The sequence below is a fragment of the Grus americana genome, chromosome 2 (genome assembly GCF_028858705.1).
Source record: "Grus americana isolate bGruAme1 chromosome 2, bGruAme1.mat, whole genome shotgun sequence".
Lineage (NCBI taxonomy): Eukaryota > Metazoa > Chordata > Aves > Gruiformes > Gruidae > Grus > Grus americana.
Genome location: NC_072853.1, coordinates 100,771,316 through 100,786,641, shown reverse-complemented (window position 1 = coordinate 100,786,641; position 15,326 = coordinate 100,771,316). Strand labels below are relative to the sequence as shown.

At 37.3% G+C, this 15,326-nt stretch overlaps 1 protein-coding gene across 6 annotated transcripts in view; it reads right to left on the bottom strand.

The window, feature by feature from the left end:
• Positions 1 to 15,326, bottom strand: part of CDKAL1 (CDK5 regulatory subunit associated protein 1 like 1) — a 450,261-nt gene that overhangs the window by 163,807 nt on the left and 271,128 nt on the right. For all 6 annotated transcript variants that reach the window (XM_054814405.1, XM_054814404.1, XM_054814406.1 and 3 more), the window contains one exon: positions 2,775 to 2,920. In XM_054814405.1, coding sequence (XP_054670380.1) covers positions 2,775 to 2,920 — 146 coding nt within the window. The remainder of the gene's footprint in view (positions 1 to 2,774; positions 2,921 to 15,326) is intronic.

Genomic DNA, 15,326 nt, shown 5'->3' with positions numbered 1-15,326 from the left:
TGTTGTCACGCGGCTGGGGAGAGCGGCTCTAAAACCCAAAAATGTTGCATATCAAAAGACTGCACTAGAACATCAATATTCATTTTTAGAGTTCATTTCTAAGCTTCCTGCCTGAAGAAATAATCCTCAAAGAGAAGAAAAAAGTGACATGTCTTAACTTCACAGTCTCAGAGGGTCTAGAACGCTCCATTCTTTTAGAAAGTTTCAACACCGAAAGTAATTGCTTGGGAGAATTCTAGCTTCTCTGTAAGGCATTGTGTGCTCAGCAGGATACAAATAAATCCCCACTCTCAGAAGGAGATACCTCTGCAATCACTCCTGGCTCTCCAGAGGAAGGAAAGGCAGTTGCTCCTTCTTTGAGGAGGAAAAAAAAGTCCCAAACTGTTTTGTTGGTCTGATTGAGAAAAGAAAGATTCTGGAATCACTTGGTATCTTTGGGATTCCAAAACTAAAAAGATGACATGATTCATTCTTTTCCTTTCTCCCTCGTTTTTTACTTGCCATACTTCATTTTTATTTGCTTAGAATGTTTGAACTCAAGTTACTAAGCACTTAACTGATAACCATATAATTCCTCAATGTGTGGCTTTATTCTTCAGCAGGTCAGCCTATACAATTATCGGTTTAATAGAGTTTTAGGTGTAGATACTATCAGAGCAGATGTCACATCTTAGAGACAAAGGCGCCATTTACTGATAAGACCCTGTATATTTTGTGTAGGAAGCTTCTAGATGCCTTTATGGCCCTAGGAACAGAGAAAGGAGATATAAGGGGTTCTACTTTTGTTTTATTTTTCCTTTTTGATAAATGCAAGATGGAAATAATCTCTTTTGGCTATTAAAGTAGTTCAAACATTTAATTTTAGCTATTCTGGCTCTAGGGTCTGGAGTTGACTGCAGCAATGTTAAGGTCCTGGCAAACTTTGTGCTGAGATCTTTATGGGAATATCTATATGGGAATGTAATAGCTGGCCACTGCCATCAGAGGAGAGACTACAAATGAAGACGCTATGCTCTTAAGTGCAAAAGAAAAAAAGAAATTAGTTTTACAGATGCACACATGTTCAAATATCCAAAACATTTTCTCTGCCTTGCATAGCTTCCTCATCCTGCTGCCATACAGTTCAAAGAATTTTCCATCTTAATATTTGGAGACTGTTTTCTAACAGGAACTACTAGATAATTCAGTAGTTTCTTAATAAGCAGGATAAAGAAAGTTTATTATTATTTAAAATTAAGACATCAAACCAATTATTTCTTCCTTGTTAAATTCACTACAAAAAAGCCTGCAGAAAAAGATGTATGTAATAGATTACTGTATATTCAATGACCAGCTGTTTTAAATTTGGATATTAAGTAATTCACTCTTTTCTGTGTGCAAGAGCTGAATGATTTAATAAATTCCCATATGCCCCAACACGTGCCAGCTATACTAGGTTATCAAAAATCCAGCTGCTGTTATGATAATAGCGGCCAATGCTAAAACTACTGAAGAGAATAATGAATCAGTCCAAGTCAACTAAGACATAAACTGACACAGTTCTCACATAAGATATGTGGGAATACAATATATCTGTTAATTAAAAACTAACACTGACCCATAGGCACATGAAAATTAAGTGCCAAGAATTCACGTGCATTGCTTAGGGTGGAAAATTAATGCCCAATCAACCTGTACGAAGACAAGCAGCTCCATTCCATCAGTCATCCCAAATGCATAGGAATGTTCTATAAACTACACGTACAGTTTGCAAAACAGATTCTGTTGTGTCGCAGTTTGCTTTTCTTTCTTACATATCATAATTCCCACGCAGCTCTTGCATGACATGTTTTACATAGCTAGACTGCTGGATTTTTCAATGTTCATGAAAAATTAATTATGAAAATGTTTATGAAAATTTGATTCTTTTATGTACACATATTTTAATGCAAATTAAGAGTCAAAGACACAACTCCACCAGGCTTAATTCATTAAAACACAAACAACAAAAAAGCAGATAAAGAGAGAAAGTAGACAAACAGCTGACATAAATAATTCTGCAGACGCTTATTTTTAGGACAATCAGTGCAGAAATATCCATCAAAATATGTCACTATTAAACTTTAAAAGCTAAGAAAAGATGACTTTGGATATTAAATTATTACTTGTAGTTACAAAAGCTTTGCAGGTAAATGTAACTTTCATCTTCAGGTCAGCATAAGTAAACACATGATGATACACTCTTATTTCTCACTATTAGCTCTGTTGTTAAGGGAAATAATTTTGAAATTATCCTAGAAATCACCAGTAAGATTAGAGTATTCCTATATGAATGGAAATGTACATCAGCTATAGTACATTAAATACTTCTTATAAAAAAAATAATCCCAACAACAAACCAACCCATTCATATTTGCTGGAGCTGGATCATCTCCAGTACACAAAGTATACAATGCTCAAAAGCCACATTAAAGAAGACTTCAACAACTTTAACTTCAAGCAGTCTATATATAGTAGTTTAAGCACAAAAAAAATTAAGAATGTATTATTTGAAAAAGATTAGGAATATATCGACAAATTAAAAGCATGTCATGCAGAGATTTAAGATGCTTATAAAAGTTCAAGCAAAGGGGCTAACCACATCAAGGGGCTTACTGAAAACTCAAAGACTTTGAAAGCTTAAAGAAGCTCATCATCTTAATGATGAAGTTGCAAGTAAATGTGTTTTCAGCCACATGTTTTTGACATTGCAAAAAACCCAATACTGTTATTTTCTCAAATATTAGTAGACTTACTTTTCTTTAAGGAAATCCACTACTTGTTTGAAGTCTGCCACGCAGTATTCTCTTTTCATGTCCATGAGCACACTGTCAGAGGCTGACTGGACCGGTATGTGCAGAAAAGCATATACTCTTGGATGATTGAGAATCTTTGCCATTTCCTAAGAGTTATTAAAAAAAAAAAAAGAAAAAAAAAAGAAAAAAGCTTTAAAGCATTATGAAAACAATACACAAAACTCTCTTAAATTAATATACAGGATAAGTATCAGTAGTAATACTTCTGAAACCCAAACAATACTGAGTTGCAGTGGCTCAGTTTCAAACAGTAGGGACAGGTGAAAGTGGAAGCAATTTTGTGTTTAAAGAAAGTAAGAAAGCTATCGGATTGCATTTCCTTTGAGATAGGGATGACATTCCCCACATAGTATTGGTTGTTCAATTAAGAGAAAATTTGAGAGGTAAGGTATTGTGAAAGTTGGTGCTCTCCGACAGTGGTTGTTTTCAAATTCAGAAGATGGCAAGGGTTAGATGCTATCTTGTCAGAGTCAAGTAAGTTCTCAGATACCAATATGAGAATGTCTCTAACTGGAGTACCCTTAAAGCTGGCCATTTGCAAACCTGCTCCAACACTGGTCTGAAATACGTTACCTGTGCTATTTCAGAGATAAGACTCCAGGAATTAAAAGTGTTTGGCTATAAAATGGATAGAATTAATCAGAGGGCAGCTAAAAGCAGAGCAACAGCTTGAAAAGAGACAGAGGATGTTATACATTTTGTACAAATACAAAAGGTCAGAAGACAACAAAGTAAAGGTAATAGCGAAACTGCAAACAAACCCTCAAATCAAAGCCAAACCAAACCCTGACTGAGGCTTGCCAGGGTGATGGGACATGAGAGAATAGAATATGCTGGTCACATTTCTTTCATTTTATTATTTACGCAATTAAGGACATACAGTCTAGCAAAAAAGTTTAAGTATTTTTAAAAGTTGAGACAAAACAGCATCTAGATTGGGTGCAATATGGTACAATAAGGCCTGTTAATCTTTACCCTGCAAAAAAATAAGTGAATTTGGACAAAGAACCATATTACACACACAGCCAGGTTTTCACTTCAGGTTTTCCCTTTCTCCCTGCGCAGTGAGCATACAGGACATGGCCTGGGACCGAGCGCTGCACTGCCTGCTCTTCTGCCACGTGCCTTCTGCACGCTCCAGGCTGGCTCACTCAGACCGTTTCTCCTGTTTTCTTTGACAGCATAGACATCCCGTCTGACAACACATACTGCTGCCAGATTTAGTTGTTAAGTTGCAACTATTTACAAATTCTTTCCAGATCATTAATCAGCAATATTAGTCACGCATCTAGATTTTCTCTCGGTATTTCTACAGGGTTGGCCTAGATTGTTCAAAGAGAAGGTAAACACACTTGTGCCTTTTAACTTTCAGGTACCCGCCTTTTAAAAGCACTGATTTTTAGAGCAAGAAGAAAAAACGCTCTATCAACACACACCTTTCATCTGACAAACATATGTGTACAAAACCTGAACGCTCTCAAATCACTTTTGAAAGCAGGTTTGAAAGTTCCTAAGAGAAGTGGTTATATTATTCATTGGAATATCTACTCTATCTCAGGTATGTAAACTAAACATTGCAGTAATAACTATACTGATAATGGAGGGCATAGTTTCATGCACAGAAAGCCTGTGTACATTGAACCTGGCTCTCAGTGGAAGCTGGAGGTAGCTGGCTTCATGAATAAAAGACTAAAGTAAAGGCCACCAGGCATCCACACAAATGTTATGTGTCCATTTCAAATGGAAGCATTTGCCTAGGCCCTTAATAATTTTAGATGTTCAGCTAGAATATGTTTTCAAGTTGAAATGGCGTAGAATGACTTCTGTAAAATAAAGTAACAAAATGAGAAAAACTTTCCTTCTCTTTTAAGCTTTAGAAACACTGTAAACATAGCTTATATGAAGCATCCTAGTAGACACCTGTGATTTTTTTGCTTATCAGTAATAAAATATGTTTCTAAAATACAAGAAATGGCAAGAGGGCTGAAACCTAAGCTATGTAACACAAGTCTATTATTCCACTTATCTCTTCATTCAAAGCACATCATTCAATCTTCAAAAACAGATTTATGATACAAGAAACTAATAAAAGTCAAATTTCATAACATGTTTCTGAATCTGCCAAGTTCTTACACAAAACTAGCCCTACAACATAGAAAAAAAAAATTCATTCCTTCTCACTCCTCTCAAATTTGGCATCTTCTGAATAACAGCCTCTTCAGTATGTGATCGCTTTGTGAATTCTTTTTGAAGGTAATAAACCATTTATTAGAATTTCTAGCTACAAAAGTGTTATTTTAGTCCAGCTTTTGTAAGGCTTAGAAGCATTTGATAGGAAAACCCCCCAGATTTCTGTCCCAAAAAACCAGAAGCGTTATCACATTTAAGAAGTTAACATTTTGTTCTTTCCCCTTTGCATTCATACTAAACACTTATAGTTTTAGAGTTGCTTTTTAATCTTAAAATAGGGATTGATTCTTTCCAAGACAGTAGCTACTTTTAAATAGCTTACAAAACTAGTCACACATTGCAAGCCAGCAGGAACTAAAAAAAAAAAAAAAAAAAAAAAGGCATAACTACCTCATATTTACCTGTGTTAAAGACACTATACATAGTAAAGAATGAGAAACTACCTTGTTTTACCACAAAGTTGTTTTTTTAAAGTCACAAGTCAGGAAATTCTCCAGTTATGTGAAAATGTTGGTTTCATGTGTCTTCCTCTCTTCTTTGCCTTAAAAAATGGAAATTTTGCTGCAAAGTATGGAAAGTGAAACCCAAATTCTAAAATCTAGAAAGTGTTTTCCTGTCTAGAGGATCTCAAAACCAACCCCAAACTCACTAGTTGCTTATCTTACGGTAATGTGCAGAATCCTGCTGGTCTCACATTTGATCTCCTTCAGTGGGACATGACCAAGACAGAACTTTTAACTATGTTTCCTGTAAGAGGAACTAAACCAACAGTGTTCAGCAGCCATAGTTAAACAAGACTCTAGTCAGAACTGCTTCTTCTAGTTATCCCCCATTTAAAAAAAAGAAATCATATGGCTTCTGCAATCACTGTTGTCGATATCTTTTAGGATTAAGAACACAATTGCTGTCACTTAAAGTCATTTCCCTTGGCTCTGTACTAATAGGACACAAAATGCCTGGTATTAATTAACTGAACTTTTCAACTGTCACTACAGGTCCATGTTTGCAGTAAGAGCCGTGAAAGTAAGCTCAAAAACATTATTGGTAATTTTGTTTTAGAAAGAGGCACATCAGTCCCTCAATATCAAAGAATATGCATTCTTTACAAGGTAAATTGCTTGTTGTATGTATCAGAAATGCATGTACAGCACACACTACGTACCTGGAAACCCTAATACTAGTTACTGTGGTCACAGGTCTCAGGTACGTTCCGGACACTCAAAGCTCTTTCTAGAGAAGAGGAGGTTGCAAACAACTCTTTCTACTGTGAAGTGTTTTCTTTGCTGACTTTCTAAAGCTACACACAATATGCTACATGCGTTTTAAGTAATAAAGTCCAATTGAGTATATTCCTGTATTTTCAGACATAGACCTGAATAAAAGGACCCAACGACAAACTGATTTCTCATCAAGAACTTCAGGATCATAATTATTAACTTGGTGAATTTATTAGAATACAAATTAACACAAACCAAACACACACAAGACGGAAATACCTGACAACTCACTGTATCCGTGTCATTTGTTTTCTAAGTACCACTACTGTTTTTTAATTTACCTTTTAGAACCAGAAACTCAGAGTAAGCAGTTCAGAAGGAAACAGAATAATGAACTAAACAAAAGTTTTGTATCATTACTGCAAACATCTGGATCAAAAAATCTTCCAAACTTCGTAAGTGGTCAGCTATAAATACCACAGTCCAACCCAGAACTTTAAGGTAAGATTGTTCCAGTCTTACCTTTAATCCTCCCTACACCTAAATGCACACTGAACTACTTTACCACATAGATTTGATTAAATTACCGCTATGTACTGAACAGTCATACTTAGTTAATGCTGACAGATTTTCCCACACTACAGATTGCACACAGAATACTAGATTTCATCACTTAATAAAACTATTAGTTAATATCCCAGAGAGAACTTGAAGGACATCATGGGCAAATGCATAATTGTACTTTACAGTGTCTCAACATTCTAAGCTTAACATCTGTTTCCTGTTTTTTATAAATATATATTTTACAAAGTGCTTTGCATTGCTAGATATAATTACATATTTCAGAAGAAAAAAATGCAATATAGAATTTTATTTCCATCTGGAAATAATAAAGGAACAAATTTTTGAAATTATATGACTGTGAAAGAAAACTTCTGTCTTTAATCAAGACTGAAACAGCTGATTACCTTTTCCCCCAGTCTCCTGGAATCTAATAATGACTACATGAACAAAGGGAAGCACTACACAAAAATGACATTTCATGTAGGAATGAAAAGGTCAAAGAGTAGCACAATTTGTTTTAAGATGACTTTACAAAAAATAAAAGTCATCTACATTTGGAATCTAACAATATATATGCAAAATATCCTTTAGGATACTGATCACATAGGAAATAATTTTTTCCAGTTCTTAGCAGCTGGAGTACATTAGAACACAAGGCACACTGCCAGAAAGATTTTTATCTAGTCAGTATATTTTATCCCAGCAATTACAATACACAGTTTTAACCACCTAACCAGAAAAATCAATCCTTCTGTTTGTAATGACACCAGGCGCAACCATAGAGAATCACAAAGACAATAAACATCAATATCTGTGCATCTTTATGTCGGTACCAGCAAGCTATTCAGACAGAGATTCTTTCCCCTACTCTAAAGCAGGCAAAAATCCAGTATTTGAATTCTGCCTTGTGTTTGAGCCACGATGATCTGAGTAACTTGCTTCCTAGCAAAAGGATTTTGTCCACTGCCAACAGCGAAGCCCAAAGAAATGCTCATCCATATGGAAACATGACAAAATGGCATTCCCTCAAAACTTCTTCCCCTTGTGGCAGATGTTAGTTTGGGATATGTCACGAGGAGTGTCCGCTGACTGTTGTCTTTCAGAAGCCCAGTGGTGCCACCACCAGCACGGTCTGGACAAAAATCAAGTGGCTGTGGTCCATTTTATAAATTCCTCTGCTGCAGTGCAGTTCAGGAACAGATGTGATCTAGTGATGCAGGCATGGCAACGATGATACAGTATGATCGAGCCTGGAAAGCCCGTAACAGTTTTGTTAAAACTAATGAACAGGGAACCTTCCCCCGGCTTCCCACCCCCCATGAGTAATGGTGCTGTGAAAAACAAAGAACATGTAGGGCGTATAATCACACACCTCCCCAAGGACACTGGTTGGAAGGTAATGCCTCCCCCTCATCTGTATATGAAGCAGGGGAGATGTAACGAAGCCGTATGATGGACAAGCTTAGCAGCAACCCATATCCCATGTAATATGACATGACTTATGGCCAGGTCTTTACCCTATCATTCTGCAGCAGTTAGAAGCCCACACAATTCTGACCAATGTAATTTGAACCTTAAAATCAAATCTTTGGGCTGCCAGATGGAGAGCAAAAATCTGTTCTGTCATATGGGAAAAATGCCTTCTACATTACCAAACAAAAAACTGGTATTAGCTCAGGCCACCCTTAGAAGTGGATGTAAACCAGACTGCAAGCCATGATTTGCTGATAGGAGAACAGGCCATCAGAGCCATATGCTCAGCCGTATCTGCTCCCAGCTGTTCTCCAAGGTGTGGGATCCAACCTCATAAACCAGACAAACCTAGCTAGCTAAGCAATTTTTTCTCCCTTGTGGCTACATATTAAGCCTAATCTCTTAAAAACTAAACCAAGCCAAACAAAAACCATCTACATGCCTTCAAAAACTTGCCAGATCTTCTTTTATTAAAAATGAGGACAGGCTAAGAGGAGTTCTTGCAAAGAAGTGACATTCAGATAATAATACAATACATTACTGTATTTCACAGTTCAAAGCTTCAGCTGTGGTTTGTTGCATCTCTTCCCATGAGTCAGTGCACAAACAAGGAACACCCGGCATCAAATACTAGCTACCTGATTTTTACTTTTAAACACAGAAATATCAAGAACTCTCCTATTCAGTTAACAAGGACATATGTTTCTCACCAAGATATGGCTCAACCTGCATAGACGTGGTATCCCCAAGAATAGAAAGAGCCTCTGCAGAGTACCATTTTTTGCATTTATGTGATAAAAACAGTAATTCCCAGTACAGGTATTCTAACCTGGGTTTCCAAAATAATTCGTGATAAGAAAATTGGTATCCCTATCACAGCCTGCTTCAAATATAAAAGTAGGACTGACTTTACATTGGGTAAAATGTAAACCATCAGCATGTACGTTGGGTAGATACTGACTGCTTATTACTCAAGTCTGTATGGAGCCATGAGCCCAAATACAACTGAGTCTCTGCAAGTGTCACCCAAACACAGGTGATTCAATAACACATTCAGCATTAATAGCACCGCACTGATTTCCTCAAGGTATTGTACACCTTCAGTTCCCATGTGAACCAATGGCAGCTGTGTGGTTCACAACACGCAGTGAACGGTTCAGTGCTTTCAAAGATGAAACCTGTTACTGTTGCTGCTGCAGCCATCATTACATCAATCCTAAAGTGATTTTGTGGAGCTTCAGAGTGTTGTTTGTCCAGTTTCAATAAACAGAATCACTTAAAGGTAAAATGTATGTTTAATTAATGGCTAGAGTGATAGCTTAATGACTTAAAGCCATCCAACCAAGTAGCTAATGCTAATTCCTTGTGAAACGATTAATTCTGATGTTCAAGAAAATACACACCTTTTCATTTTCTCCATGGTGCTCTCTAATTTCTCATCATTAAGCACTCCTGAAATGCAATGTTTTTTTTCCAAAGTAAATTAATACTCCTCTTTGCAGTATGTATTAGAAACACATATTGGGAAGTTCCCTAAAAAGGTGATTTATTGCAACAGCACACTGTTACTTTAAATAACTCTCCGTCTCAATCATATTTTATGCTAATAAAACCTTGAAAATGAATTAAAGTGTAGAGTAGCTCACGCTTACAATAGGCAAGTAGGACTGTCACACTACCTTTTTGTCTTTAGAAACCTGGATGAGTGAAATGGATTGCTAGTTTCATCCAGTACCAGGAAGCCTCCCTATTGTTTCTCTATTTCAAACGAGCAAATACAACACCTAAAATAGCATCTGCTTTAGCGTGTTACAGTGGAAGGAAAACAGTGAAAGGTTTTAATCAAAACCTAAATCATTAGGCAAGTGCTATCACTTCCTTTGTTTTGTAGATATCCAATTCACTGACCTATATTTCATAGCAAAAGAGAATAAAAATATTCAAAAACATAATGACAAGATTGATACCATAGAATTTACGTTCTTCAGCAATTCTTGCATATTTGACATAACTAAACTAACTGAATTCAAAGACTGGGCAGAAGAGATTTTGTGTCTTTTCCTCAATTCACAATGGTACAGAAGCCCAAAGCCAGTATCATGTGCAGCTTTATTAAACTTTCTAGAACATGTTATATTTCCTTTTTCTTGTTTTTTAAAGAACAATCACCTCAAAAAAAAAAGCAAACTTTTTTTAAAACAAATGCCAAAGCCTAATGAAGCAAGCAGTCTTACTGAAGATTATGTAGATAGTGTTGCAAAGCACAGTGAATGTGACAACTCATCTATCAAAGAAAAAAAGGGGTTTACGCATCTAAACTAAACAGAAGCTTTTGGAACAGCATGAAGAGTAGTTGAAAGAACTTTACTTCTTATAATATAAATAACTAGGAAAGTGAGATCTTATTTGTTTCTTAGCCAAGGCAGAAATATTAAAAGAAGATGGCACAGTTTGTTATGCAAGCCATATATTTGACAATAGCTTCTACCCCAATACCTTGAAGCGCATGGCAACTGTGCTTTATTTAGTAAAAACACAGTTTCCCATATCTGTACTACCCATTCCTTGAACAAACCGCTCAATTAATGGTGATTTTTATTCTCTGCTAGTAACCCACCAACGAAATAAGCCATAGCTCCAAAGGTCTGCTGGGATGAGACAGTACTGTAAGTAATCGACAGACAACGTGACACTCAACACAAGATTGAGAGTGGATCTGTCTGCATTTAAATACTCTTCATTCCTGTGATATCTAACAAGCAAGAGAAACATTCATATGAACAAATCATAATTAAGGTACAGTGAACATGCACAGCTTTAACTGGTCAAGCAATGTGCGACTTAATGTTAACCCCTCTTTGCAACACCAATTTTTATGCACAGATTATTAAATACGGCAGAGCACTAGATGCATGCATAAAATATTCTGTCTTGAAGAACTGAATCTTGCATAAATAAAAGCAGATCTTTCTCTATGTTTCTCAAAGCATTTTTTCTACTAGTGTTACAAAGAACAGGAGCTTCATTCCCAGCACCACAAATATTCCCTTCTACATCATCTGGAAGCAAACCTTTATTGTTCATCAAAGTTCACAATACAGTAACATTATTAAGGTTTTTAGTAACACCCAAGATTCACAAATACAACATAAAACCTTCAAGAAGAGTAAGATGGGTTCTTATTTTGACATTTGTTAAGCCAAATCATATTCCACCAGCTGACAGCAAACATGTCACCAAGCATTTATGGACATTAGGACCTGCTGAGCCCGAGTTCTTAAAACTCTAGATTAGAGAAAGTGGTGTGACAAAACGTATCTCAAAGCACAGAAGAGATTAATTCCTTTCCTAATCCCATAATATCCAAATATACATTCTCTCTGGGGTGAGTTCACCACTGAAAAAGTTCCCATGACACTATGTTGTGAGGAATAATTTCGAGGAAACGTCCTACATTTGGAAACCCCAAAGACAAAGAACACTATAAGAGGAAGAACAGGAGACAGAGTATTTCAATATTTAAAAAAAAAAAAGCTGGAATACACAGAGGAAGCAAAGATGTACACACAGCCTCCATAGGATGAGTAAGCATTTAACATGATACCAAAGGAAATGGTAAGTATCCCTCCCCCTGCCTTTTTTTTGTTTCCTTCTTAGAAGCCCAGATGCAACTGCCCCTCTCCTCCTCCCCTTAATATCTGAAAATTCTTTCAATTTTACTGCTAGCAAGACAAACACAATTTGCATAGAGACAACTATGTAATTACAGCAAGGGAAAGTTGCATGGTCCACTGACTACAAAACACTACAAAACTCACAGTAATAAGAGGTCAGGGGCTTAACTATTCATTTATTTAAATGTATGCCACAGTTTTCATTTTTTCTGGTGAAATCAACAGATTTTAATTGGCACTTTCAAATGCAGCAGTCTATGAAAATGACAAAAATAATACTAGAAACAAAGCAAATACATGCCCTAAAGGCCTCTTAATTCCTGAAATCATGCTGCCCTTTTATTTGCCATTGAAGAATGTGTGCATATTATTCCCTTTTTAAACGCATTTCAAATCAGCTTACACTCCAGCTTATTCAAAACTGGAGCTTACGCACAACGCTCAAACATGTTTGGTGCACTCAGAGGAAAAAAAGAACAATATGGAAAAAAGAAAAGTGAATTAGTAATTTTACTGTAATATGTATGTATGTGCTGTGTCAGGGCACGTTTGAGGAAGCCATCTGTAGGGTATCAGCCTCAATGAGGTTAAGGAACATAAACACCAAGCTGACATGAAAAATCAAAGCAAAAGAGCAAAGAAATACTATTGCGACTCGTGGTACACTTGGCACACCTTATGCATTCAAAGACACTGCCGCCATGCAGACTTCATCTCAATGGCTGATGTATCACTCAAACGTCCTGAATTAATAACGCAGATAAAGCCCACAGATGGCATATGGTATGGTTTGAGACAGACTCATTTTGACAGGTGACAAAGATGACTACTCATCTAGTCATGTGAAATTAAGCACTTACGGGAATGGCAGGTGTGAACTGCCTCCTTTATACAGATTTGGAAGCATCCCATCACTCCAGAAAGCGCTGTACTAAAATCCCAGACAACTCTAGAATTACAGTTACGGTTAAATCTGCAAGGAAGGTAAGGCAAGGCTGAGATGAGAGGCCCTGCCCTTTTACAGTCTGGATGATCTGCATTCCCTTCTGATCTCGACACAGCCCCAGATACTGAACAAGAAAATGAAGTTAAAAACCTAAGGAAAAGTGAAATACATTCAAGGCAAAAATTAGTCTCTAACGCTATGCCACTAACATTTATTCATTTCAACCTACTATACGTTTGGTTCCATTTTTGACTTTTCAGACTAACTCCTGTTCACCATTGACCTACTACTACCATTTTAATGGATTTTTCCTAACCCTCCCTTCTCCATCAGTCACTGCAAGTGGATGTAAAACACTGTCTCGCTAGAGCACTAGCCGATAACTCCATAATATGATTATAGAATAAATGCCTGGAGGTGACTTCTAGAGCAGGATGTATACCTTATGTCACTTTTGGTACATGTTGATACCATAGGACGATAACATCTTTGCCATCTGGCAGCCTGTGTAATTCGAACAGTAGCTCTGTGCAAATACATATGGGTAAAAGTACACAAGGTAACTGTACACGTGTGCTCAGGATTATAAAAGGGATCCTAATATTAACCTTTTCCTTCACCTTTAACATTTTATAAAATAAATAAATAAAACATTTCTGAGGTAAAACATTTTTCCCTGACCAAAGTTCATGTCCATTTACTGATTTTTTTTGCCATGCAGATAAAATCCCAAGTTTTCCTCAATGCCATGTGACATCAACATATTAAGAGAGGACAGACACTGGACAAGGGCACATCTCAAAAATCTCAGCTTGAGACTTCAAATAAGCATGCTATATGCTTCATGATGTATACATTCAGACTGCTAAGACTGTGAGAGAGTCCTTTGGAAAACACAATACTCTTTCCATTGGTTGGCTAGATTTTCTCTGAGAGGAAAACTGAGGATGCCTTCTGCAGCTAACCTACAAACTCCAACTTCTTTCTCAGTCTTAGTACTATGATCAAGAGAAACAATGTTGGCATCTCAGGTCCTTCAGTTATTTTAAACACACCAAATAACCCTTTGTCATACCAACAAATCTCATGCAGGAGAAGTCATACTAGCATTGGCTGTGTTCACATTAACATGCTGGTTGAAAGCAACAGTGAAATAGTAAAGTGCAATTTCCCACGGTTCCTTCCCAGACATGGGTTTGTTCAGTCTGCAGGGTGACTTTGGGGCAGGCAAACGAAATTCACTTCCGAGGAAATCAGAGCAGTGGCCATACTCTAGGTTCACAGCAAATGTGCTCCAAACTCCTGGCGGGAACAGAGGGATTCAAATCAACTATCTGCCTTTGAAACAGCTTTGGAGCATGGGTAGTGGGAAAGTTTGGTTAAGCGGATTAGATGTATTTTGAAGCAAAGGCTCCAAAATGCAGATAATGCTGATATAGTGGCTTCACTACCAAATTCTGTGATTTCCTGATCTGCTCTTATTACTGCATACTACTCACTAATGTAAGCGCAGACATCTTTCTTCAGCTGAGGAAAACAGCAGATAAAAAAATTTAGTATCTCACATTCTATCCAGAATAACTGTGATAAAGGCTCTTTAATGACTTAGCTCAGTATGCAGCATATCAAAAAGCGTTTAATATTTGGCATGACTATAAAACACTGCATGGTTCCAAATAATTCTTTCTTTACAAACAAGAAGGCCCAACTTAATGCAGAATTTATCATTTGAAAACATATGGTTCCTTTTCATCCCAAAACTGTTCATGCTACATGCATCTCTAAGTACATAAGGCACTATTACCACCATATTTACTGAATAAAAATCTAAAAGTACTAAATTGTCAGACCGTACCACACAAGTATAATGATGATTTTCGTAAGATTAACAGCCACCAAACAGCGAACATCTTTAAGGACAGAACGGCATCTACCAACTGGTACCTGAAGGCACCGGGTATGCCTGGTATTTTAAATTACGTGAAAACTTAAACCAACTCCCTACCTATAATAAACCTGAGCTTGAATGTCCACTAGCCCAGGCCCCCACATCTACCAAGCCTTCCGGCATGAGAGCTTCAAGGCCAGTTACAAGCACCTGCAGCTTACCTTTGCCCCCTCCTCTGCTCTAGTCCCTCCACTCCTGACCCAAGCGAAGCTCTCCTCCTCCTCCTCCTCTCCTTGTGCCAGCTTCCGGCACCAGTCAAACAGCAGAGCTGTTGGCTGGCACTTCTTGGTGGATCCTAAGAGAGTGATTCCCAGGTACAGAGGCAGATGAAACACTCTCGAGGTAAGCGGCATTTTCTGTTCCTCCATTTTTACTTCCAGGGAACTTGTGAGTGCGGGCTTTATATTAATGAGTCGAAAGACTCACAGGGGCAAAGCCCAGCCACAGACCTGGGCGTACAGCACAAAGGAAATGTTGCCA